Here is a 27,988-nt window from a genome sequence, read left to right on the forward strand (position 1 = left end):
AGCCGCGCGGGCAGGGCGGGCGCGCGGGCAGGGAGGAGGGACGGCAGCGGCTCGCACAAAAAGTTGTGGGTCCGTCAGCGCCGGGGAGCCGCCGCCGCCGCCGCCTGGGGACGGGGCGCGGGGAGGAGCCGGCGGGCGGGCCGGGGCGCCGCGGGGAAGCGGGTCCGCCTCCGCCTCCCGGCCGCGGTTTGCGAAGGGTGAGTGGCCGCGGCGGCGGGGTGCTGCCGCCGGGCGCCTTCCGGGGGAGAGGGGCTGCCCGGCGCGGGCCGGGGGAGCCAAGTTTGTTCCCCAGCTCCGCGGGGAGGGGGTCGGGGCCCCGCGGGCCGCGGGGGGGAGCGTAAAGAGCGCGGCGCACCTGCGGGCGGGCGGGGCGGCCCGCGGGGAGCCGGGTGCGCGGAGGCGGCGGGCCTGGGCGAGCAGGCTGCCGCCTCTGCCGGGCGCTCCAGGAGGAAGTTGGTGCCGGCGCTCCCAGTCCGCCCGCCGGGTCAAAATCCCGGGGGGGGGGGGGGGCGTTCGCCGCCGGCCGGGAGCCGTTGCCGCGAGTCGTTGCTGCCCGTCGTTGCTGCCTGTTGGTCCGGCCGTTAGGTGCGTCCCCGCGGCGCTGCTCGGGGCGGGCGGGGTCGCGGCCAGGGGCGCGGCGCTGCGCTGAGGGGCCGCCGGCGCGGAGGGGGTCGCGTTTGCGTCCCGCGTGGCTTTTGTGCGGCGCAGACGTGAAACACTTCTTGTAGTTCGTGCTCCTAGAGTTACGCCAGCACTCTCTTTAACAGGGCAGAGGAGTTTGGTTTGGTTTGGGTTTTTTTTGGCCAGCCCTTCCTCGAACAACGCTGCAGCGTTTCATGCCGGTTGGGTTACCGCAGGGCCGGTGGTGTCAGGCCGGGGTGGGGCGGCCGGGCGGGGCCCGGCGTGACCTGTCACGCCGCAAGTCGGCAGGGACTGCTGAAGCTTCGTTTTCCTAGCTAGGACTAAGTCTTCCGACAGCCCCTCGCTCTTCAGCCGCCCGAGGTGGCCCTGGTGCCGTGGGAGCCGCGCGGGGCGGGCTGACTGCCCCGCCACGCGTGGCATCGCGCGCCAGCAGCTGCCGTGCCGTCCCTCCCCCGTATTGAGTCATTTCGGGTGTAGCCTGCGGCGTTACCTTGCTTCTCTGCTTTTTGCCTTAGGTGCTGGTGCTGGCCCGAGCTCGCCCATGAAGCGCCTTCCTGTAAGGGGTTAGGGTGGACGTGAGGGGAGTCCGAGGTGTGCGAGGATGGCCCGAGTTTCGGACCAAGAGGAGGGACCTGGAGGGGGGCACAGCGAGTTCAGTGACATCATTAAGTCCAGATCAGGTAAGCTGTAAAGAGAAATAGCATTTTACTGTTTTCTGTTCAATATGTAGCTTCTGACATGAGATGGTATTTTTAAACTGCACGTTTTTGCAACTTTTTTTCTTGACACATTGTTAGTACAGTGAGTGACTGAGGCTGTTGATGCAGCCATTGTACAATTAAATAACAGTAATTGTATGTCTCTTTTTCTCAGTGTTAGTCAAGTGTATTTGTTTAGGATCCACTGTCTGCATTATAATTACCTCAGCTTTTGTAAATAAGCATGTGCTTAAAGTGCTCTTATGCAACCCAGTGTTGGCGGCTTCTTTTTGTGTTTACTCTCAAACTTTTAAAATGTCAACTGTGGCTGTAATGCTGCACTTAAAAAAAAAAAAAAAAAAAAAAAAAAAAGTCTTAATAGTACTTTTGCAGTAAATTCATCTCTTTCTTTCCTAATGTAAAACAGTTGTCTAAAGCTACCAGCTCAAGCATTTCCTTTGCCAAAACATTAATGTAACAGCCTTTAAGGTTATTGAAAAAATGTATTTTCTGTTGTATGTTTGAGTTTTTCTGGGGTATACAAGTATTTCACAAAAGTTAGTTCTGACAGATGCTAGAGGGTTAAGGAACTATTCTTATTTTAGAAATGGGAAAGCTGATGCTTGGTAGGGGTGGAAGTCAGTTGTTTAAACTTTGATAGAAATTTGTGTTGCATCCAGAGGCTGAATGCTCACGCTTTAGCCTAAAAGACTGTCTTTTCTCTGTTAAATTCAAAAAGCTCCCGTTGTCACAAGAAGACTTTTCTTTAATATCTGAAACATAACAGTGTATGTCTTTCCACCCCTACCCTTCCCCCCCACCCAAATGTTCCATACAGTAGTAGAACTGTTGCTCTTCAGTTGGTGGTGACTTTTATATGCCAGATTAAGTAGAGTGTGGGTTTGGGTCTGGATCATGTTGATCTTTGAATTGTTTCCTAGAAATATTTTTCTTTATAATGAATGAAATCTTTAGTGGATAAAATGCTTCTCTTATAAAAGTGTAACTTATAAATAAAAATGCATGTGCTTTTAAATCTTGATTTCTGTAGTGGTTCTTTTGCCCCCTTCATCTTCCCCCCCCCCCCCCATTATTTTGAAACCTCTGGACCTGACTTGATTTGATTCTAAGCAGAGAGTCAGAAATGTCAGGAGCTTGTTTTGTGGGATAGCTTGCAGACAGTTGCATGTATATGTGTACACAAGTGCTACACTTTCATAGGCTGTGTGAGGAAACATGACTGTATTTGAGGTTTTCCTTGGATGAACAGATTGTGCAGTTACTTTTGTTGTTTTGGTTAGGGCAGAAAACTGTAAATCTTATTACAGTCATTTTAACTTTCCTCTGTTAATGGGGAAAATTATGTGTATTCTAGAATTTAGAAGACTAAAAGACTTGTGCTTTAAATTAACAATAGTGAATGAGGCTTGATCTAAACTGAAAAAGGGATTTAAATAAAAGAAGTGTTTTCTAAATAATAAACCAGTTTAGTTTAGGATCTGGATGTGTAATTTTTTTAAAGTTGTTTATTGTACTACATAGCTCTTACTGAACCATTCCCTACAAGTGAACCTGTGGGAACAATTTCCTAATGAAAGGACTTAAGTTTACCAGTGTACGGATGGCAGCAAATCGAAGGCTAGTTGTCAGGACTGAAAGAAGAAAAATCCGATAAGCTATGCTTCTATATTTCATGGGGATTTGAAAAAGAGAATGTTTATGTTGATGTAGAAGAATGATCATTTTGATACTTGGAGAGAAAGCTGAGTTGTTGATTGGTAGGAAGATTTCTCCAGCATAAGATGCTCTTCACAGTGTGATTGGTGTACAGTAGAAGTGTTATCTTAGAACTTTTTAATACTTGAGGTAGTTAGGAGTCTGTTTTGTTTTTGAGAGTATAGAGCAGAATCAGCTGAGTTTTACAATTTCTACTTTCTTTTGTAATAGAAAATGGGTTATTTTTGTTTCTTGCTACTCTACAAGTTCACCACCAGTGTTATGGGGCATCTCTAACACTTTCATCCAAGAGCCTGTGAATAAACATTTGATGTTTTAACCTTTAACAAATAAAAGCAAAACCAGCCTCTAGTGAGTGAAAATTCTTAAGTGATTTAATATGTTATAACATTTGGAAGTTCATATTATTCCTATGCATTTTTTTAAAATAAGAACATTGAAAATAATTGGTCTAAGCCTGTAAATAAAGGAAGGCAATATGTAGTGTCCTGTGTAAAGATCACTTCCTCTCTCTCAGTGCTCTCTTAGACAATCTTCTTTCTTTTTCAGTATGTCTTCTTGATCTTTTCAGAACAGATCACCAAGCTGTCAGGATATAATGATTATTTAAAACTATTCATGATCTAAGAACAGTTAAGATACATGGCTAAATCTTGGGATTGGTATTCCTAATAGTGATTGGTTATTGAAAGCTTTCGCTCTAAAATTATACTTACGAGGATAAGGCACATGAAATTTTACTGCTCCACAAGGCTGTGTGGTGCTTATCTATGGCTGTTCTTATAAGCAGAACTATCTGTGTGTTTTCTTCCCCCCCCCCCTTTTTTCTTCCCCCTTCCTTTTATTAACTTGTAATTGGAAAACTAGTAACATACCATGTGAGGGATATTGGAGAATTGCAGCAAATTGTTTTTTTTTTTTTTTTTTGTAGAGCAATGAAAATAATGATTAAAAAACCCCAACCTATTGATAATGTCAGTTGTGCAATGAAAAAGAATCTGTGTCACAGGACAACAGCTATAGCTATTGTAGGCCATAAACACTTGATTATCCAAAGTAAAACAGTGGGGTTATTCAATAATCCTTTTTTTGTGAAGTATGATATTAAAAAAGAGGGCCAGAGTTCTTTCTTTTGTCCAGTTAACATTTGTTATTTTCTGGTTTTGATGTGGCTCTACTTTGATTAGATAACTCATTAATGTTGTTCTGCATGTAGAGGTAAGTTATCTTCAAAGATATGTCTTCAGCCCTTAGAATATGGTGGTGACCAAAGCTGGCTTTAAAATAACTGTTTGCTATTGTAATGAGAAAGGAGGCTACTTTACATTCACAGAAGAACTAAGTTTACTTTTTACCTCTCTCTTGCTGGACCAGTAATAGCTTTTGATGGTTCTGTTTAAGTCTGCTGTTTAGGTGATAGGATATTTGCTGATGGATGGTTACGGTAAGTTTATAAGTAAAGTATTTAGCATTTATGTAGTCTGTGCTATACTGGTGTGTCCATATAACTTCTTGCTGTGAAAAAACAGTTTTCCCTTTCTGCTTCCCTATGTATGAAGTTTTGTGTGTGTGTGTATGTATATATATATATATATATATATAGACATATAAAAACTTTGATTTATATTTGTGAAAGGCATCTTGTGCAAATAGGTGATCTTTTTTCTCTGCAATAGCTTTCAGGAAGGAATGCTGTGGGATGACTGCATTACGGTGGTGAAAACAGTGCTGTCATCACTGTGCTTGAAGAACAGATGAATCTGCTATGATTAATTATGGAAAAAAAGAAAACTCACTTGAAATCTGTCATAGTAGTTTGGAATGGTAATATATAATTAAACAGTAAGACATGACAGGAAAAACATTTCTTGAAGATTACTGTATGCCTCTGGTGCATTTTTGGATATGAGTTCCTGTCTAAATTGAGGGGGACTTAGTTCTCCTGATCTACCTTTGATTTTTAATTACATTAAATATGTTTGGCTGAGAGACTGTTTTAAGAAATTGTAACTTATTTTGGGAATTCTTAGGCAAGACTTGTTTGAGAAATGCTGCTGTTGGCTCTCCCCATGAAGCAATATTTAACTGGTCAGCAGCTACCTTGCTCTGGGATCTCCCTGCCCTGAGGCATATGTTGCATTTGCAACCAGTTCCTTCAGTAATGTGTCTTGCTGTCAAAGAGCTATGGCCCAAATATATTATTTCTCATTTGTCATTGTGACTCCATCAGTGTGAAATGGCCAGAAATAGTTACAGTTGCAGGCAGACCCTTAGGATTTGTCAAATGGACGCAGAATTGGCATAGCCAGTTTTGCACCATGTGAACCCTTCAGGGGTATTTGTGCAGAGTATGCACGGACAAGGTGTTAAAGACAAGTGACTAATTTTCTGCTCCTTGTTCCTAGCCACTAAAATGACTGTTTTCAAAAATAAACCTTTGGATTGCTTTAGTTTGGCTCCTTTCAGTTAGTTGTATCACCTCCTTCTCTTGGGTTGTCTGTTGAGGACAGATTGAATGCTGTGATGAAGACAGTTCTAGGGTATTACCTGGCATTTATGAAATGGCAACTTCATAAGTACCAAGCTGGTTTCTTCTAGTCTCTTGATAGGTAGGTGAAGAAATAACATATGTTCTTCCATGTGTTTAAAGCACAACTGTGCCTTGGAATAGAAATCAAGGCTCCCTGGGGGAAGAAAAACCCCCAAACCATAAAAGCAACCCATTGATTAGTGTGCTTTGCCAGGAAATGAAAAAACAACAGTGGACAAGAGCTGTTACAGGAGGCATTGCATGTAGTGTTTTAAGAGCTTCTGAAGAGCTTCTAAAAAAAATCATGGGAGGAGAAGCAGCTGATGGCTGTAACTGCTGATGTAAGAACACCCTACCAATGATGTCCCTCGGAGAAGAAGCACCTAGATGACAGACAGATCTGAAGATATGTGAAACTTGGAAATGTGTCCGAGGTGCCTGGGTGCAGCTCCCATGTTCTTTGTATCACTGTCCTCTCCTCTGCTCTGTTCTGCTTGTGGATCTGGATGAAGAAGGAAGAATCTCTCAGTAGAACGAAAATATTTTCACGTGCAAAGAAATTCTCAAAGTTCAGAGCGTCAAGCAGTTTAGCAAAGAATTAGCTGTGGTGTCCTAATACCCGTCATAAAAATGCTCATAATTACCCTGTCTCTCCTTGAATGTTCCTCCTAACAGACTCAACGTGCATGTCTGTGCCATGTGTGCGTTTGGGCTGCCTCTCATAAACAGGTAAGAGTGGGATAGTATTTTTATTAACATCTTTGAATATGAAGGAGTGTGGAGAAAGACTGGAAAAAGCAATTCGGTGTAAATGTGGAAGAACTAAGGGAAGAGCGTGTGAAATACATTCCAGTGGGACCTACTTCCATTTCAGGATGGTATAGCTTCTCTGCTGCAGGATAGCTATACAGATTAGTGTGCCAAGAACCTGCATGATCTGCTTTTGCTGTGATGTACGGTGTGCCGCCTTTGAAGAAAAATGCACTGTAAAAAAGCACAGCTGTTCCCACCACATCTTGGGAGCTGAAATGATCATAGTGCAAAGTTGGGGAGACCTACATTTAGTATGGATGGCTTAATAACACTCTGAAAAATGAATAAGAGGGTTTAAACATTTTGAGGTGGGAGGGAGGAGTTCCATTGTCTTTTTACTGTGTTGATGAGAGAGTAAGTTTTAGTGCACAGTACTTTGTCAGAGGTCTGTCTTATTTCTTCTTCCCATCCTCCATTGTGTTTCTAGAATTAAATGGGGAAGCAAGCTGAGCTATAATTTCAGAAAGTGACAGTATGTCCTTGGAAGAAAGCTGGGAGTTTTAAAGGTGGCATCAAAAATAACAGGCTGAGGAAATAAAGAACCCGCTCTGGCATCTGTGGGTTTAACAGAAAACAATGATATGGTTCTGTTGCAAGCTAGGGTTTTGGGAATGAAGCAAGAAACTACTGACTTGTAAATATACACAGCTGCAAAGTCAGTGAAACATCTGACGCTATGAAGGAAGAGTCAGAAACTTTTTTTTTTGCTTTTGATATGACATTGTTGGGCCTTTTCTATGAAAGGACATCTAAAAGATCTAATACTGCATTTGGAGAAAGTAAAAAATTATTTTGATTAGTGGAACTGAGTTGAACTTGGCCCTGAGCAGAGCTAAAAAAGACTTGAAGCAATATATGGACATTTTTAGTTATTTTTCATAGTCATTTACCTGTGGTACCAGCAAGTTAGGGCTGATCTTGAATAATTGACTGCAACTTTAGCTGCATGGTATAGCAACCAGGAGACTGGTTTCATTGTATTTGGCACCTGTGGAGCAGTTGTGGGCAAGTTGTGCATTGTCCGTAGCAAAGTTGCTAGAAGATGGTTATCTTTAATGGGGAGGTTTACAGGCAAGTGCCGTTCCTTCTGCATTTCTTGTGTAGTACCAAGGGCAGGGTTGAGAGTCTGTCCAGGTGTATTAAGTACTGTATCTTCCTTCTGGTTACCTGACTGGCTCTGAATGTGAATGAATCCTAGTGATCCAGGAGAAGCTGTTTATCCATAGGGCCTCACCTACAGTAATGGCAGTGACCTTCTTGTGAGTGTTTCCTTATGCTCAGAACTGTGTTCAAATTTGTATAATATGCACTTCTAGCTATTAACTAACTTGTTTAATGCATCATCTGAACTTACCAGTAGACTTCTCTTAAAACTGTAAGTGTCTAGCTTCTATGAAAATTAAGCACTCTAGTGATCTAGCCCTTTTTCAGGTGTAGGGGTATCCCATTGTGTATGGAAGGAGTGGTGAAGAACTGCTGAGTCTCATAGTCCTCTTCAGTTGACAGGAGATAAGGTGATTGTGAGTCTTGACAAAACTCTGACTTCTGTCTCAGAAATACAATGTACATATTAGTAGCAAAAGCTATGACTAAATGACATGCAGATTGGATATGTATCCTTAACATTATTTTGCTGGTGGGCAAGGGAAATGTGCAGCAATACTTTCCAGTCAGAAGTTACTGCTAATGAAGGTTCTTTTTGGACTTCAGCAACTTTCCCCCTCTCCTTAGAGACAACAGAAAGAGAACCCACCAACCAAAAACTCTTAGAAAGCTTCCTAATGATCTTGTAGAGGAATTAAACAGACAAATATGGACAGTCACTGGCTCATTGCTTCATGGCTTAAGCGCATGTTTCTCCACTATCAAATACAAAGTGCTTTGAAGAGTCTATGTAATTCATTTCACAAACAACTTTAGTTAATTCCTTTGTACTCTGTTTTTGTTGTCTAGCATCAGTTATGGTTTTTGCTCTCCTCCCATTTTTTTTTGTGGCAGAGTTAAAGGTGGAATATGCTCCTAAAATAATATGTTACAAATTATTGATCAGAGAAAAGTGGTGTGATGGTAACTTTTAAAATACTTTGCTTGATTTTTTGATTTTATTTTTATTGTTATTAAATTACCACACTACCTTGGATGAGTGAAGTACTGTGTGCATGAGTAACAGATGGGGGAGATTTATTTGAACATTTTATGGGAGCATGCTGGGAATAAGGTGAAACCTTTTGGTATCTGTCTTATTTTAATTGTTTTAACGTAATCATATTTTAGAATATAAAAAGAGAACAAGTAAAGCAGTGTTTAAATGCCAACAGACCAAGACCTTTCTGTTCCCTCCTTCTGGGTTTTTATTTCTGTTATAACTTAATAATGAACAACAGCTATGGTCAGCCTAATCACTTCCAGAGAGAGTTCACTGCTCTCCTTTTGGTTTCTACATGTACAACTTGTTCTTGAATGAGTCTTCTTGTGGAACTTCATGGAAGCAGATTTTGTTAATGGGGTGCCTCTTTCTTGAGAAAAAGACCTTTTTGAATTTGCAAGTCTGGTAGTTTTCTTCTGAATATAGTTTTGCTCTCTCTGCTTTGAAAGCTCTTCCTGTCTGCTCAGGAATTTATCTTTTGGACCTGACTGTACTGCCCATTTTACAGCTTGCTGGTTTGATTACTGAGCTTTTTAAAAATATATTTATTTATTTTAATTTGTTTTTAGCTAACTTAAAGTACTACTTATTAGGAATAGTGTTTATTGAACTTTGTCTGAGGGTAACAAAAGGCTGCAATATGAATGTGAAGTATTTGCTCTGGTCTTTTTGCTCAAAAAGTATATTCACACCAATTATCCAGGATGCCGGATAATTATCTGGGTTGAAGGAATAGTTTTAGTGGAGCGTCAGACTTGTGAGTACCTGCGCATTGCACTGGTGAAGATGCAGTTTATTCCCTGGGACACCTGAGGATGGGAGCAAGTGCTCCAGATTGCTGCAGGTTCCCAGCAGGTTGAGGAGTTATGATCCTGTTGTAGTCTCAGTACTCCCTGTGCTCCCTCCTGCCGATTGTTGACTGGTACCTCAGGAGAGGCTGTGCATCAGGGATTTCCTCTGCTTTAGTTTTTTAGTTTTTGTCTCTGTTGTTCTTGCCCCTTTCTTTTTTTTAGTTTGGCCTTTAGTGTTTGAATATTGAGATAATTCGGGACAAAAGGACTTTTTAAAAACAAAAGCACTCAAAGCATCTGTTCTGGGTTCACTGGGCATTTGAGAACTTACTGAAGCCATGAAACATGCCATAATTTTCAAAAGATTATGCTGTTACCTTGAAATGCAAAGTCAAGTGTTACTTGTCATATTAATGTGTAACTGAGTTTTGTACTGACCTACTATGACCAGCTCTTCCAAGACTGAACAGAGGAAAGAGGAAGGAATAGTTCCAGTCAGGGTTGCTGTCATTGTGACAAATGGCTCTTACTGGTGCAAAAAAAAGGAAACAAAAGGAGTAATTAGAGTTCATTGTTTGCACTCTGAATGTTAACAGAAAGTGATTACAGGAAAATAAGGTTGAAAGGAAAGGAGATTATGGATAGCAGAGAAAACTTCTAATTTTACTGAGGTGCTTTACAGACTTTCTGTAGATGCCAGACTCCATACCTGGTGTCCTGTGCTGCTGCCTTATCAAATCCCTCTTTCCTTATTCTTCTCCCTCTGGCGAAAGTCAGCTCATTTTTAAAAAGACTAGAGATGCATTTCTAGCAAATATACTCCTGCTCTAGTTAGGCAGAGCTTCAAATGCCTTCAAATCGCGACTGGGAAAACTTTTTTCTTGTATTTATAGGCATGATTGCATCCATTTGCAGCATGTTTCCATGTGGATTTTTTTTTTTCTTTTCTGTCCTTTCTGGTCCAGAGATGATTGGGTCAGTCAAGACTTCTGCTGGGCTGTTGATGTTAGAGTAACTACTGCCTAAATCGTGGTGATGTTTATTACTTTTGAGTTCTACAGCAGAGTCTCCCTTTTGAATGAGACCTCTTCACAGTTGTGTAAAATGCTTTTTTTTTTTTTTTTTAACTTGCCAAAAGGATTAATGCACTGTGTCTTTCTTCCACATTTGTTTGTATGCATCACAAGATCCTGCCATGAGGTCTCGGGACTGACTTCTTGGTGTCTTTGTGTAGACCCTCATCTAGAGGAGGAGTGAGACATGGCCCTGAGATGAATCAAACTTAAGATTTTATTGGTCTAGTACAGCTGTTTAGAAACATTTTCACTTAGCCAGTAAACAGGAAAGTAGTTCTAGAATTTAGGAATCTTAATGAATTCCATGTGAATTTGTATTTATTTATTGAAGAGGGAAATAGCCTTCATGACCTAACATGGAAACTGTTTGTCTTTCCAAATGTTTCTGAGCAAAAACTTCATGACAGTTCTTTGAGGCCTTCTCCACCTGCAAACTGTTGGAGAGGATTTTCTGTCACTGTATAGTAATCCATCCTCTTCTCAGCAGATAGCATTAAATATTTAATCATTTGTTTAAGGACAGCAGTACTAACTATATTGACTAAATGTACTGGGTGTGTTCATCTCCATAAGGAAGATACAGAGACAGAACCACTCTTCTTGATTTAAAAAAATAAATAAAATTAAATTTAAAAAAACCCTTCAAATTGAACCCCCCCAAATTCTTTTGGTTTAAAAGATCACTCAAAATTGAGTGAAATGCACAACACAGTTGCTGTGTGATAGAGCATTTTGCATGTCAGAGGGTTCCAGAATTGTAAAGAAAGGAAGTTGTGTTAGTTTAAACATTTTTGCTACCCTTAAGTAAGGAGATGGAATGGGAGGAAAGAGCAGTAGAGGATCTCATAAAATGGGTTGCTTTTTGGGGTGTGATCACCCACAGATTGCCTGCAGTCAGAATTTTTAAGTTGGAATCTTACTCACTCTCAGAGAAATAACAGAGAAGAACAGTGAACTTAATGCCAGAAATGCAGTGGGGAAAGTGAAGTTTTGTGGTCTGGCTGATAGGATTCGTTAAGTGAAACAGAATCTTGGTGCTAATGTATGTTGTTTTTCACATGTGTGCCACAGTATAAAACAAGCAGGCCCCAGAATGGGAGGACCGAATTAAAAGAACATAATCTGGACAAAAGTAACGTCTATTAGTAATATTTTCCCATTCTGCTCCTACTGTACTGTTGTCGGTCTACGATCAATTGTTGAAGCTAGGATATTTATGTTTATACTGTTCTGTTTTAGCCTGCATGTTATAAAAATAAAATATGATAGCCTTTTCTCTGCTTGAGTGTTTAAACATGCCTCACTCTATATATCTGGTATTCTTGGCTGGGCTGACAGAGTTTGGACTTGAAAGAAGACATAAAAAATATTTTGGAGTAACTGCAGTTAAAATGTGGCATTTTGAGTCTGATGTGATATAGTCTGTTTTACACAAGAAAGGTATTGCAGTATATGCAAACCAAGAGTTGGTAGACTTATATAAAAATTGATTACAGCATAGAATGGTCAACCAAACTAATTTATAGCCAGGGTGATTTTGTAATTCTTCGTGACACTCTTGATCTATTTTGGCTTGTCTTGTCTCTGTGGATGATTTTGAGACTAAGGAATAATATTTAAAAATAGATGTCCTGTTGAATTCAAGTATGAGGATAACTATTTTTGAACATGATATATAGCTAAAAATAATTACTCAAAGTAAAAAGCCCTGAACATTGCTTTTTGAAATCTGTTCTTCCCACCAGTTGCTCAATTTATTCTGTGCACTTTTCCTCCTGTATCTTATTCAGCTTCATGGTCCTCCTTTCAGTTGGAGAACAATAGTAGTGACTGCATCAGTGTTTGCTGCATGGTGTGGTGGGAAGAGTTAAAGAACTGGAGAAGCCTCTTTCCTTCCTGCTCATCCCAATTTGAGGGAAGGGTGAGAGGACTAATATGGCATTGCTGGCTCCTGCTGCCCTGGGACAGGGAGTTGCAGGTTCCATCCCTGCATGTGGCAGAGCTGTGGTCTGACACCTTGGGACCTCCACGCTGATATTTTTCAGGCAGCATCTCTTCTGTGCTGTGAACAACAGGCAGCTCAATGAGGTGGTCTAAAAACTCAGTGAAACAGGTGGAAGATGTTATAATGCTTTTTTTCATGCTGAACTCTGCCTTTCTCTCTTCACCTCCCTGACCAGGCAGGTATTTGCAGGGAGGAAAAGGAAAAGTGTTCCTTGAGGATTTAGCCACTGCTCTAGATTATTTTCACTGGAGCTGTCTTCTGTGAAGATAAAATCGATTGCAGAGATGCTCGTATGAGTATGTCTACTGAGAAGACTTGGTGGAAAATGGACTTCAAGGACAGTAACTATCCAGGCCTAGACTAGAAAATGTTTTAGGTACCTGATGAGAAACTCAAGGACATAGTGTTGGCAGAACAATTAAAGCAGGGGGTTCTTAGCTATCTACAAAGGTCCCTAGCTGTATTGAGTCATTTTCCTCAAAATTTAATTTAGTAGCTACAATTTGCTGCTAAAGTTTAAAAGTTTCTTACAGTGTTTGTGCAGAAATGCTCCGGAGCTGGGGTGAGCCTCTTGGTGTCTGTTCCAGTTGAAGTCTATGCAACACTACTATTTCTGCGTTATTTCCAGGACCTAATTTGTCAGGCTCAACCAAAAATGTACGGATGTCACTTTTTCCAAAACACAGTCACGGGAGGGAAGATTTGGGTAGTGCCCATCTTTCCTGTAATTGCCTCTTAAATAGGGCCTTCCTGCCAACTTGCCAGTCTTGAAATGCCACTTCAAATTTAAAGGATTCATACCACTGACCATTACCCTAAGCACCGTGCTGGAGTGTAGGGCGGGACATGGCCTGTTCTTCATGCATTCTTTCTGAAGTGTCTTCAGTCTTCACAGTATGCAATATCAGAGGCCAGAGAACGATGTCGGCATTTCTTAATGAGAAATCTCAACAGATTCTGGGGGAAACAAGGTTTGTAAGTATTTTTGCACTAGAAATATATTTCTTGATGACCATGTCCAAGACCTTAATGCCAAAAAAGGTGTTAAGAAGCTTGTCCATGTGCCAAAGCTTACATTGACAGATCAGTACCAAAGCTTGGCACTGAGAGATGCTGGTCTAAGCTGAAGAACAGTCTTGCAGTGAGTCTTGCTATTTTTTCCCAGAAGAAAGACATTATAAGGTCATTAATCAAGAGTGAGAGAGAAGGAGCTGTTGCATTGCACTCCCTCACCCTTCTAAAAATAAAACAACAAAATCAAACCCTTGTGTTGCTGGTATTAGCAACCATCCAGCCACCACCCCGGCTGATGGTTGTAAGAATTTGGCGTTATTATCGTAAACAGCCACTGTATTGCAAGGGTAGCTGGCTTGTCTACAGGGACGTTTCTAATCAAGTTTTAAACAAAAACCTGCAGCAGGAGAAAGATTTATTTGCTCATCATAGTCAGTTACCTCAGACGAGCTTATGGTCCAGAAGTGTATGTCAGTGTAAGTGTCCAAATAATTGAGATGCCTAGAAAGAAGGGGACCATAGGCAGGGTTGTATATAGAAGGGAATTAAGTCACCACATAGACTCAATTTCTTGTCCAAAGGATCCATAGTTATCTGTGTTTGACTGGAGAAAACATGGGGAAATGGTGGGAGAACTGTATCCTTGAACTGGGTGCTAATCTACGAGTGCTGAGCTCTGATGTAGAATATGCAAGTACAGAGCTTGTTAATTCAGGCATGATGGTGCTTTTATACCTGACATTGAGCTGGAAGTATCCTCATCGACACATTATGCAGCATTATCTTGGTCAAATGCCTCCTAACTTTGTTCTGTGCTTCACGTTTATTTATTTGTGTGTGTGTGTGTGTGTGTGTGTATATATATGTATCTATATATTTGTAGTCAGTCACCCCAAATGAACAATGTGGCACATTGTAGTTGGAGCAGTTGAGGTCTGATTCTTTGTGACTTGCTGGATGGGATTGCTGTCATTCTGGGCTCCTAAATTCCTACAGGAATCATATGCTACCCGTGTGTTGCATCAGTAAATGCAGTTGAGGAAGGTACCTGCTGTGCGGAGAAGTGTATGAGTGGAACTTCTGCTTCAAGGCACCTCTGTGTTGCAGTAGCTACTGCTTATTGCAGCTACTTTTATGTTGTCCTTGAAACTTTCCCTGGTTCACTTGATGCTACATCTAATTTAGGGATTGCAGAGATTACTAAATTATGTCAGGGATCATGCTAGCATGTAATTCCGTTTTTGAGGCAGAATGAATTTTCTCCAACAGGAACTGGGATAGAAGAGGCAGAGGAGCATATAATACCTAGTGAATCCCGTAGTTTGCAGCTTTATGAAAAGAACATGATTCAACTCTTAATATATGTATTTTCTTCTGGACAATATATCACATGGGCTGTAGTGGTTGCTTCTTCTATTAACTGAATTGTACCACTGGGCATGAAGCCTTCAGCTCTGAGGAAGCTAGTATGAAAGCAGTAAAGGGCCCCAGAAACCCTGAACTGTTGTAAATCCATCAAGTCTCCTCTTGCTCTTGCTCTCTGTCATCTCCCAATAGGATGTTGAAGAAGTTCTGGGCTGTTGTCTTGGTCCTTAAGGAATTCAGTGGCCTTGGCCTAGGGGACTAAAGTTGCAGGATGAAGACTGTGGTTGACAGCAAAGTCCTCTATGAGCTAGTCTGAATCTGTTGAACCTTGGAGAAAATAAGAGCCATTGCAGATCTTTGGCTATGAAAAAGTAATTCAGATTGTGTAATGTATTTTTATGGAGATTTTGGTTTTAGTCTGATTTGGGCAGAAAAAAAGTTTTGCAATTTGGTGTGAAATATTGCCTCGGAAGTTTTGAGGGGTCCTTTCCTCCATAGCGCTGCCCCTGCTGCCAAGGGGGGAATGGATAGGGAAGCTGGGAGGGAGCCACCGGGTATCTAACAGAAGCTGTTAGCCAGGTGGTTTAAAAATTGTGCCTGGCCTGTATCAGTGCTACTGAAAATGAACTTTGTCTGCGTAGTGTTTAGATAAATACAGTAACTGCTGAGAAAAGTTTTGCTTCTGTCCCCTGCCACCCCCCCAGTTTTTGCCACCTTTTGTTACAGAATCTTGTTTTGTCCCTACTGCCTCTCTAACTTATGCTTGTGTGTCCATGTAGTAAATATACCTGAAAACGTAATGTTCCATTGTAGTCACTTTTGCTGTCTTAGAAAGAAGGAAAGGGTTAAAAAGTGTGAGTTTTTGTGATGTAATGCACTACTGAAAGGTGCTCACATACTGTAGTGGTCGTCTGGAATAAAGATCTATGTGGCCTAAGACTAGCATAACCTGATTTTGAATGTATTTGGCATAATTTTTGTGGGTAGGGGAAGGAGGAGAAAAATTGTGAAATGAATTGTAACTCTTCATACTTTTAATCTCTAACAGTTTAAAAAAAAAAAAAGTTATCTTTCTTATGGCTTTGGATCCTTGGGTCCACTAACCTGACTTCCCCCCCACCCCTTCTGCCAAAATGTACACAATTTCTTTTTTTCCCCCTAGTGATGGGAGGAGAAAAGGCAGAAAAGGGTTTTTTTGTTCCTTAGAAGACATTATGTCTGCCTGATATTCTCATTTCCAATAAGGCTCCTTTCATATTGTTCCAGTACTCTAAAAGGACCTTAACTCACTATCCTATTAAGATCCTCTTGTGCTGCCAGAAAAATGTAAAGAAGCTGTAGATATTTGGAGCTCAACTCTCATTTACAATACAATGAAGAAAAGGAAATAATATGTTCTTGGTTATCCTGAATTTAGCAGAGCCAAAAGGTTATCGGATGACAGACTAAATGAGTTGTGATTATCATTACTTATTTTAATGGAAGTATTTGAAAAGCAATTGAATTAATTACATTTGATCTTGGTGAGAATCTAGGGCTTTTGTGATGGATTTTGATCTGAATCTATTAATTGGGATGCAGTGCATTAGTAAGTAGGGAGAATAGTGTGTGTGAACTGTGTGGACTCTTTATATGCTTTGTATCTGTGTTGTGGCATACCTAAAAAGAAGGTGGGGAAGCATTCTCTATTTTTTTTGTTTGTTTGTTTTATTCCTCTTCTTGGATGAATAAAGTGAACTCTACTACAGTTTGGCATCTGCAAAGTATCAATGATAGCTTTTTTTTCTCAAAGTCTGGCAAACTCTAAAACCTAGTTTCAATGAGAATTACATTGTTTGATATAGAATTTGCCTCTGCTGTACAAGACGGATATAGTTTAAAACAGTTACAAAAACTTATTTTGTGGACTCTTGTTTTTAGACATAAGTATTCAATTAATGCATAAAATGAAATAGGAACAAAAAAATTTCTGGTTAAATTGCCATTTTAAATAGGGTAGCTTTTCTCTATTTTAGTCAAGAGGGAAAAGATAAAATTTTTATTGTATATAACGTTCTTTCCTATCACTCTCTAGGCTTTTTTAACTCCTTTTTGCAGGAGTTAGAGTAGGTCTGAGAAGAGTGGGTTGGTCAGCCAGATCATATTTTCCGGAGTCACCCAGCTCATATTACAAATAATAATCTGCTTTTTGTTTAAATACTGGTAGCATAAATGCTTAACCTACCGCTATACAATTCCAATGCAAAAAGTGCCCTGCACTCTTAACAAAGTAAGAGCAGGCAGGTTTAATTATAACTCCATAATGAAGGATGATGTATTAGTAGAAGGTGAATGGAGATTATGTATATATAGATATATATAGATATATCTATCTATCTATATATTTTTTAAACTAATAACTTAATGAGAGCTGATTCTGTGATTATAATTTATCTTTTTTTATAATAAGCAGAACTAGTTAAACAAGTCTTCTTGCTTTAAGAAATTTTTAATAGTCCTATTTCAGTTTTCCTTTTTTTAGAATAAACAACTCAGTTCAGTGTGAATAACCACATATTTAATTTTGAAAAAGATAAATTGTATTAAATGCCTGTTCAAATAAGAATACATATGTAAGAGAGACTACTTTTACATTGACATCCACAAGGAGAATAAATTTATCAACTGTAAAAGCTAGGTGAAATAATGGTGGAAAATATCACCTTGGCCTTGATGTTTTTTTTAATCTATGAAATTAGAAGGTTTGATTTTCAACAATGGATGAAAAATACAAAAAAAACCCAGCATCTGATCTTGCATTTTTTTTCTTGTATGCCTACAACTGTGTCTCAGATTTTCTGTATTAGTGTAAAACAATTCCCAAACTGATTTTTGCTTTGAGCTGATGTATGTAGTGTTTGACCTGGTGATCAGCCGCTGAGGATGGAGATGGCTATCTTTAGCCTTGTTTAGCTTCTTTTCTTTGCTATGATGTCACATTGTAAGCTCTTGTGATGGTCTTTTGGGCATTTTTGTCAGTATTTGAAGGATTCTTGAAGTATAGGGTGACAACCTTTCCATCTGTTCTCTTGCAACTATTCATATTGGTCATACTGACCTGTATTTTTCAGGTCTGTTTTTGATACATTGTTGGCTATAAAAATGTGAAAGCCCTAGCCACTTTGTGCCAAATGGAGATTTATGCTCCATCTACAAGGAAAATTTGGCAGTTCCTGCTTTACTCTAGGTAGCTAAATATTTAGGCTAACAGTGCCCTGGGCTGGCCAACATTACCTGCCTTTTATTGTTTTTCCATCCTTGTGGAGCTTTCCTGAATTCTCAGAAGACTTCTTAGAACCTGACCTTTCACTTCATCCATGGGTGGAGCCAGAGTGCACGAGTTAGGCAGTGACGTGGCTGTATAGCTACAGGACAGAGTATTCCCATGTGACAGTTACTCAAGAATATGCTTGAATAGTTATATGGTGAATTAACATCATAGAATAGGGGAGGTTTGGCAGAGAATCCTTCAGGATCTTGCAAGGTGCTCCATGCAAAATTAATGGTTTCTTTGCAAAAGCATGTATCTCTTCTATTATTTAAACAAAAATAAAGTTAAGGACATTTAGAATTAAATCTTGCAATGTGTGATTCTGCAAAAGCATCTTATCTTATGGACTGTTCGATCAGATCATTAGTTCGAAAACCACTTATGTGGTGAAAAGCCTTGTACTTCCTCAGGTGGATATCTCAGTTTTGTTGAAATTGTAATAGTCATATTTCATAAACTTTTAAAAATAAACATTTATGAAGACTTTTCATAAATTGCAAGTTGATCTCAACTTTGATAAATCTCCTTTGGACTGTTCTGAGTTGTTGGTGATACTGATGTATTGAAGAAGGAAAGGTTCTCTTTTTTCAGTTAAGAGTGAAATTCTTAATCTCATGGAGAGATTTGAAGAGTGCTTGCTTCCTTTCTTTAATTTTTTCAAGCTGACTTTCTCTTCAGAATGGCCTTGTTCTTTTGTGGCAACCTGCCCAGGCTGAAGGGAGCCAGCATTAGGAATGAAAAATAACTCATTTTGAAGAATAAAGTTTGACAAATCTGGAAGATCAGTAGAGATCATAAAAGTCATAACAGGTTAAAAACAACTTCATTTGTAGTGAATGCAGTGTTGCTAGGTGGAAATCTTCAACTTTGTATCTACAGAATAATTCCAACTTAACATATATCTCTGCTTCTCTGCCTGTGCATGTGAGTCACACTTGACCCACTGCTCTACTTAACCTGATACAGGATGTGTGGCAGGTAAAACATTGGCACAGCAACAGGCTGAATGAAATATCAGAGGCACTTCTCACCCATGTTATGTAAGGCTGAGAGAGAGATTATTCATGCGTATCTTTTTAGGTGGAAAGGTAGGACTAAATTTAACAGTCTGTATGCAATTAAATTTCATGACAGAAGATCAGGATATTATACCCTCTGTCAATCATTTCTTCATTAACCAGACCTATACAGATATAACCTGGTCTGTTAAAATTTAACCTCAAGTGATGACTTCTCCTCAAGCTTTTTAGTTTGCAGGGATCAGTGGTGATGCATAAAAATGGGCAGTAGGTGGAAATGCCTGAAATGCTTTAGAAACCTTCTCCAACTCTAACATGGCTACAAAAGCTCAGTAGCTGAGATGATGTACTTTCTGCACATAACAGCTCAAGTATTTAGTACGCAGTTGTACCTGACAGGTACTGGGCAATGGAACAGGCTGAGAGAGAAATCACATGTGCATGTAGTGTCTTTATATATTTTTAATGAATTTGGATCCCCTTTGTTAGATCATATGACTGTTTTTTGGAATCATCTTATTTTATTTAGTATTTAAACCTAATCTAGATACTGTCTTCTAATACAGATAACTTTTTCCGTGTGTGTGTGTGTATTATTTCTTTGGTCCCTCTCCTACTTTGTGTCTTTTTTTCCTCGTTATTTCCTATAGTTATTTCTGCTGCTAGATAGTGACTGTGACGCTGCTGTTATTTTTATTTTTTATTTATTTCCCCCCCTGCTGCCTGTGTTTGATTCTTTTTTTTTGAACTTGGTTCCTAGTTGATGGAATTTCAGTACTTAGCCAAAGAATAAGACCCTGTGTGTGTGTGTGTGTGTGTGTGTGGTGTGTGTTTTTTTTTTTTTTTTTTTTTTGGATACATCATGAAGAAACATCCAAACTAAAGAGGTGTGTAGGCACATTTTTGTTGTCATCTTTATAATATATACTTAAACATAAGAGACAGAGGTATATGCATATGCCTATGGATGTATATATATGTGTGTGTATATATATATATATGCACACATAAGTGTGTGTGTGTATATATACATATATGTGTATGTATGTGTATACACATGCGCATGCACACACCCACACACAAATAAAATTTCCCTCCTCTTCTGGGGCTCCTATTTGAGAATGGTGAAATTCCTGAGAGTTATCTAGTTCTTCCAAGTTGGTGATAACCATACAGCAGTGTGAAGAACCTGAGACTTTCATTAGAAGTCTATCCTTTAAAATAGTATTCCCAGTTGGTTGCTTGGAAGCACAGTAGATCTTCTCTTCATACTTCTACATTTGTTTGTTCATGCTTCCTTTGTACCTTACTGGGGTTTGAGTTCTTAAGAGCCCCTTCCTTACCCACCAGATGCACCCCAGCTGGTACCAGTGAAAGCTTTTCCACCTGACTGCCTCAATAGTCCCCAGGTAACAAGGGTGACTCGGAGGCAGCCAGCCAAGGACATGTGTGTGTCCACAAGAGAAAGCCCATGCTGTCAATGATGACAGCTGTATCACTCTAAGGGGATGGATTTAGCATTTTGTTGCATCCAGACTGTAAATTGATGCTGGGGGATTCTGTGACTTAGATATCTAAGAGATGTGACTGTCGAAAATCTTGAACCTAGTCAATTAATATAAACTTGGTGATTTAGATCATTTAATAAAATAAAAATATATATGAAATGTAATTGATATAAGAATTAACATACACTATTCTAAGGTCCTCTAATTTTTGCAGAACTTATCTTTGGTCTTGAATGGTAATTTTCTAGGTTGACTGGAATTCCCCCCCCCCCCCACAAGAATGAAAGAATGCCAGGTGGAAAATATGTATTTTCTTTTGTTCAGTTACTTTAAAAAAAGTACTTTAAAACTTATTTTTAAAAAGTAACACCGTAACTAAGCTAAAATTAAATCTTCTGAAGCATCTAGAAAAAGGCTCATAAGGAGAGAAGGATACAGAATAAAAGTGGCAGGTAGAGGATGTTCTTGTTGCTAAATGCTAGCCTGAACATAAGTTCAGATCTTTGTGTTGCCAGACACTCTGTTGTAGATACAGACAAGAAAAACTGCATCTCGATGAAATGATTGAGGGACTTCAGACACCTGGCCTTCAATGGATAACCATTACTGACATTTTTTTCCTGCCCTCGCTTTCCTGGCCCTCTCTGCTACCTAAAATGAAAAGTAATCTTGATCACTTCTTCTAACTGCTTACGGGTATTGAGTTCAACTACCTACAGACCTGTGAAGAGTCATTCTTAAGGTTCCTCATGGGTGTCTTCACTTTCTCACAACTATCAATTTCTGTTTCATATATGTAACATTTGGATTTCAAGCCACAGGTAGGTTTACCTCTTCCTTCTGCATCTGTGGGAGAAAATCTGGTAATTGGTTTTCTAATCTGTCTGAGAACTGCTATTTCTCTTCCTGTGGTCTGGGTCTGAATTTGGAGTTCCTAGGTGTTTTTTCCAGCCCTTCTGCATGTTTCTGTCTCTTGTCCATGTGCTTTGGGCTTTGTGTGAGTGTGAAAGCTGTGATCAAATTGCTCAAGTGAATGAGCAGTGATGTGGGTGACTTCAAGAACCTGCTGGAAAAACTTAGTTTTGGTTTTCAGTACCAGAGGTCTCCATGCCAGTAGGCAGCCATTGGGAGGCCTGCGCAGTTTTGTGGCAGTGACTGTGCTAGGCTCACTCCCATGAGTTTAATTTCATTGAAATCAAAACTTAACATATCCTTTAAACATCATGTATATAATTTCCTTGCAGTTCCTGTTTGAACTGTGATATGAATTTACCAGGTCTGCCATATCCCCTGCTTCTTAGACAGGAGGTAGTTGCTTTATGGCATGTGTGGGTTGTTTTTTTTTTTTTTTTTTTTCCCCTTCTCTTTCCTGTATCTGTTCTTCGTAAGTCCTAGTCAAAGGTCTGACAATAACTTGTTAATACAAACATGAGCCATAGTTGTTCTAAGATGTGTACCTGCCTTTTTCATTGATAATGGATTTTGTATATAGACACAAGGGATGCATATGTGTGATATTTAGCTCCTATCCCTCCTTCCTTGTCCATCTTTTTCTGTTATTTGCAGTGTTCTCTATGCTTAAAAAAAAAAGGAGAGATTGACTTTAGAGGACTAAACTCTGTACAGCACTTAGTTGGAAGCTACTTAGATTTTGCAGTGACAGCCACCTAGAAGCCTTTTTTGATAAAGATGAATTCTGCAATGCCAAAAGACTTATTGCAAAATCATTTGGGGGAATTGTTCAGGCTGACACTTCCATTGCATTTGTGTGAAGCTGTGTCCAAAATCTCTATTATGTACTTGCAAGGTTTACCCAGTTTTTCTAACATTATCCTGATGCTTTTTAAGGACAACAGCACTCTTTGGCATGAAATTTAATAATCATCTATTTTCTTAACAGGAAGTAAAGAATGCCTGCTACAACTGAAATGGCACAGGGCCTTTGGGTAGAAATTGTGATTATCGACTACTGACAATTGATTGGATTGGGAACCTCTAGGGTAGAGCAAGCTGAAGCAAATGCAATGCAAACTTTTGTATTTTTATAGCCATTTTAGCTGTGAAGCTCAAGTTTGACCTTTTTCCCTTTGGAAAATCACCTTCCTGGAGCTGTGCAACTCTTGATTCCTGCAGGAGCCCAGTTTAACTTCTGCAAGCAGAAGAATGGATTGAAAGTGCTGACCTGTTCCCTTTATGCTTGCCTGCCAAACCCTGCATCACTCTAGGGTTGCTGTTCCTGCCGCTTGAACCTTGTTCCTTCAACAGAAGATGCAATCTGAATCTGACCATGCCTTGTATCTCCCCAGATCATAATGAATCTCTTGGCTCCTCTGTTTTGTAACAGAAGGTAGAATTTAGGATGAAGGAAGACCATAAGAATAAACTCAAACCATGTCTGTGATCCATCTTTGGGCTTTGAGAGACTAGTAGGCAGTAAGATCAGTCACAGCCAGATGCGTTGGCTCAAAAGTAAAAAATGTCAGGAATTCCTTCCCGTCAGCACTGCTGCTCTGGCATGACTTTCAAACAGACTTCCTGGTTGTAATAGTGGTTTTAATTTGCCTAGTCTTTTTGGAAGTAGGCTGTCACTGAGATTTTTTTTTTTTTTGAAACAGTGGAACAAATGGCAAACTCACCATATCATTAGAGCACCCTTGGTGTTTTTGGCTGGAACTGGTTGTTGCGGGAGTAACTGAGAGGAGCTCTGGGTGTTCTTGGTAGTGTTCACAAATCTTATGTTATGTAGAGCTGGACACATATATTCTTGTACTATTCTCTTTAACAATTATTAAAATATTGAATACAAAATGTGTTGGAGTAATTTCACCCCGTTCCTGGGGAAGCCAATGAGGGCTGGAACAGGCCCTGAGTACTTCTCTGGTTTGGTTTCTTTGTCTGAAAATAAAAGAGCTGTCAAAGCTCTCCACTGTTGAGCTGTGCTTAGCCAGAGACCTTGTGTTTGGGGAGCCTAAGATGAATCATGGTCTAACTCGCTGCTGAAATGGCATTGTGGAGACAGCTGCAACTTAGGTTTATTGCCAGAATATTCTTCCCCCATATGTTTGCTCTTACCTATTTTTATTTGCTGGTGGAGAGTTCCGTGGTCCTGAGTTGATGCTATCTTGAAAGGCATATGCTGTTCTCCGTTGCTCCTCAGTGTCAACTTTCTGATCTTCGTGCATGAGAGAAACAAAGCCAGAGGGGCATGCAATATTTACTTTGAACATTGATTAGGATTTATACCCACTTAAGTGGGATTGTGCTGGGCTGCAGTGAACTGATCTACCTCATTGATTATGACCCTAATGATGGAGGGTCAAAGTCATTTAACAACCATATATTCCAGTGGTAGAACAAGACAAGGATTGATAAAGTTTATTATTGCTGAATGGGATGTACAAGATCATTAGTGTGACAGCAACTGATGATCATGTGGGAATGGGGAGATGGAATGAACTGTCTCATCAGCTTTGAGAGCTGATGGTGTGTTTTTAAGCTGTAGTGAGAATTTTTTTTTGTTGCAGAAGGAGTAATTGATTATATGGAGGGAAATGGGAAGAAAGAGTGTTGGAAGACAGCAGGATTGGGGCCTGTTGGAGGTAAAGGATTTAGAGTCAAAGTAGATGTCTAAAAACTGTTGAGTAATGATTGCAGTTTCCTGACTCTTTGTGGTCGTTTGACTGTATCTGCACCAGATCTGCTCTTAAATGACCTAAGGCCTCACGAACACTCAGTTGCCTAAGTTTTACCAAAGGCTTGTTGTTTTTTGGCATTACTAAGCAACACCACCAACACTTTCATTAAATCTGCACAAAGTTCTTCTGACTTGCCACAAACCTGGCCAATCTTATCCTAGACTTCTTTCTTGTCATCTTGTGCTTATCTTGTAATCTAAACTGACAAGGTTTTTACTGTAGGGACACCTCCCACTTTTATTTTTTTATTAACATGTTTATGAAGAACACAAATATATATATATTTTTCTTTTTTCCTTACATCCTATGCCTTAAAAGGGATTTTTTTTATACAGAATTCTGTTACAGGCAGTGTGATATGTCAGAGCTCAAAGTGATAACAAAAGCTATAAGCAGATTAAACAAAACCAAAAAACCCGTTGGATTAGTTCCATGGTCATGGTGAAAAAACGAAGTAGGATAATGCAGTAAAACTTTGTAGTGCTTCATTCATATGCCTGTCTTAAAAACCAGCACAGTTAGAATGATGGAACTGCATATAAATAATACAGAAGCTTATATGAAAGTATAAATGTGAATGGGAACACCACAGTTGCATAGTAAATTATTAGTAATGAATGCTGTCTGACATTTTACTGAATATATGTATTGTACAGAAATGCTCAGACCTAAGGCAAGTTGAAAGTACAGTAACAAAGAATCTGGAAGGCTACACACTTTTTTACGTGAGTTACAGATGGCATGCAACTTGTTTCTGTGCTTTTGTCTCTTCCCTCCCACCCGCCATCGTCTCTTTGTATTGGCGTTTTACCAACATATAAATACTGTGAAAAGTACACCTCTAAATAACTGTATATTACTTTCTAACCTACAGCTTGCCTCATCATTAGCCTTATGTCTGTTTAAAGAAAAAGTGACTTTGCCCGTATGCATTGACAAACCTGTGGGGGAAAAAAAACGAAATGCTGCTCTTAGCAGTGTCCTATTGCCGCTGGAGAAAGAGCTGTTAAGGTTATAATAAAATAAGCCTACGTGGACACCTACTCAGTACTTGGTAGCAGCCACTAAAGCAAGTAGGGTAGTAGGAAAGATCAGACAAAGCAAGGAACAAACCAGTGACATTGTTATGGCGTTCTGAATACTTTACTTTGCACACTCAGGAGTTTATGTGCTGTTATAAAAGCCCATCAACTGAATGGAAGGAGAGTCTTGAAATACAAGACAGTATGTGATATTTCAGAATCTTAATAGTATCAACTTGGTGGAAAGAATTTTCTTCAGACTTACTATTTCACATGCTCATATATTACATACTCATAATCATGAGTACACTCACTATATACATATTATTTTAAAATACATTAAAGTCGTCAGTGTTCTGTTCAAGCAGACAAGGGATAAGCTACTTAAGATTTTGCTTTTTGCTTTGAATTTAAAGGCTTCAGCTTTAAAATGTTTTCCTAAAAGCAATGTAAAATTTTACTTAGCCTGTTGTAAGGTTGATTTCAGTAGATGTCAGATGGGGTTCATAACAAATAGTACAAAATGGATGAGAGAGAATGACTAGCAGAAAAGCTGTTGTTTGGACCACTGATTATAATGTGTTTCTGCTTATGCTTCAAGTTTAGGGTGTGATACTTCAGTTAAGGTGACCAATAATGTTTCTAGTATAGCGTGTGCATTTTTTTAAAACCCTTTAAGGATTGAAATTGGCTAGTAAATATGTATATTGCTGACATTAAATATTTGTCAAAGAGGGCTATATTGCATCACAGTAATTTTGAAGCAGAAATTGTGTTTTGAGGTTCTGTTTTTCAGGCTTGGAGATGTGTGTGAGTTGTATGACAATGTCTTCTGCAGGAAGACTTTTTGGAACTTGTACCTTTGGCCTCTATCTCAAACTTCACATTCAATTTAAGCTTTTAATTCAACTAATATTCAGTTCTGTTGGTGACAAAACTATATTGATGACAACAGTAGCAGTGTTCAAGTATCATTGTACTATAGTACCTTTGGGAAGCATAGCCTGCACTTACTTGGTACCTTTTTCCAAAAACTCCATCTAACTTCTGCATAGTGTACAGTAGGTTTGATGAGAGGGTTTCTGAGAGTTTCATTATGATTTCTTAGTGGGTGGCGGCATGTGGAGAATGAAAGAATGCAATCCTTCTGTCCAGTGAAGCTTTGGTAATTACTCCTCCACACACTTGAGCTTAAATAACTTAGCCTAGTGTTTTCTATTTGACCTGATAGAAGCATGCAAAGGATATGCACGAAAAGCCTGCTGATGATTCTTATTTAAAAAAAAATTAATTGAGGGTCTAAATGAACATCCTTTTGCTGGCTTGCAGCTCTGCTAATTGGGCTGGTTATTGCCCTTAGCTGCTTATCTCTGCCCTCCATGTCTCTGCTGGTGGTACAGTTTGTGTGAGTTTTCCCTAACTAGTGTCAAGCCAAGTGAGGTGTCTGCTCACTCAACTATTATTTAAACAGTTCAGCTGATGTGCTGGATGAGGCAGTTGGCAACCTCCGTGTGGGTACCAAGGCAAGTGGCTTCTGGTAATAGACTGCACTTGGAAAAGTATGAGAACCTGTCTTTTCACTGCTTTTGGATCTCTCCTTGTGACTTTGTGCGTACAGCGATATTTAGAGAGACTTGATTTCTTTCCGGATAATAGTTCAGTTGCTTCATATACTTTAATGTGGTCTTTACCATTCTCTCCTTCCCTAGTACCTTGATGCACATCAGTGCTGTGCTATACAGAAGAGCTCTCCCTCTGAGAGCTTTAATTCTGCTTCTGTGGCCCTAAAAAAAAAGTGAGTTAATGATATTTGTTGCTTTGCTCTGTGTTTTTTATTTGTTGGCGGTGCAGCATGGTGGTTCTGTGTTGCTGGAGTTGTTGCATGATGGTCTTCTGTAAATTGACTTCAGCTACAGATGAGTTTAATAATCAGTTATTTTGGGGGTTCCAGTAAATTCAATATTTAATGAAGGGCATGGTTTTACCTCACTGATTTTATTGTTACACTGATGAGGGGAGGAGGAAACACATTAATTCTAACAGTTTTAATGATGCACTTCTAGTACCTGACAACTGAGATGCATATTTCTTCCTGCTCACTGCTGACACACAGCAACAATTACTATTTTTTTCCTTAGTATAAAGCCTTTGTAGAGTGTTACACCTAGCAAAACACCTGATGTTGGAGTGTCTATTGAAATATATTCTCTGGCTTTGTTGCAGTCTCAGGAAACTTAAACAAGCACATGGCTATTTGCAGTTTGTGATTGTTATAGTGAGATCAGTGGCTGGCAGTTCTGAATTAGTGTGTAAGTTTTTAGTATTGAAGACAATTTAACTATTGGGTCAAATTAACAAGAGACATAAGGTGTAGTAAGTTTTCAGTTACCTGGAGCCTTTCTAAGAGGATTGAATTGGAGCATGTTTTGTGTGTGGATTTTTGTTTGTGCGCATATGCGTGCTTGTGTGTGTGTGTGAAAAGAGCCTTTCGTGAAATGAAAGCCTCTTATTGTGGCAGCAGGTTGGGTCACTTTCAAATGGTTCTCTGTGGGTTTTAAAGTTTTCAAGCGAGGCTCCATCATGCAGGAGAGTGAACCCATTCTGAAAGTGGAGCAGG

The 27,988-nt window shown here is 39.6% G+C and overlaps 1 protein-coding gene across 1 annotated transcript in view; it reads left to right on the forward strand.

Moving 5' to 3' along the window:
- The first annotated feature begins 366 nt into the window (after positions 1–366).
- Positions 367–27,988, forward strand: part of UTRN (utrophin) — a 401,902-nt gene continuing 374,280 nt past the window's right edge. Inside the window, exons 1-2 of the mRNA XM_067293529.1 lie at positions 367–585; positions 1,158–1,322. Of these exons, the coding sequence (XP_067149630.1) occupies positions 1,244–1,322 (79 nt within the window). The 5' untranslated portion in view covers positions 367–585; positions 1,158–1,243. The remainder of the gene's footprint in view (positions 586–1,157; positions 1,323–27,988) is intronic.

Source organism: Apteryx mantelli, chromosome 3, assembly GCF_036417845.1.
Source record: "Apteryx mantelli isolate bAptMan1 chromosome 3, bAptMan1.hap1, whole genome shotgun sequence".
NCBI lineage: Eukaryota > Metazoa > Chordata > Aves > Apterygiformes > Apterygidae > Apteryx > Apteryx mantelli.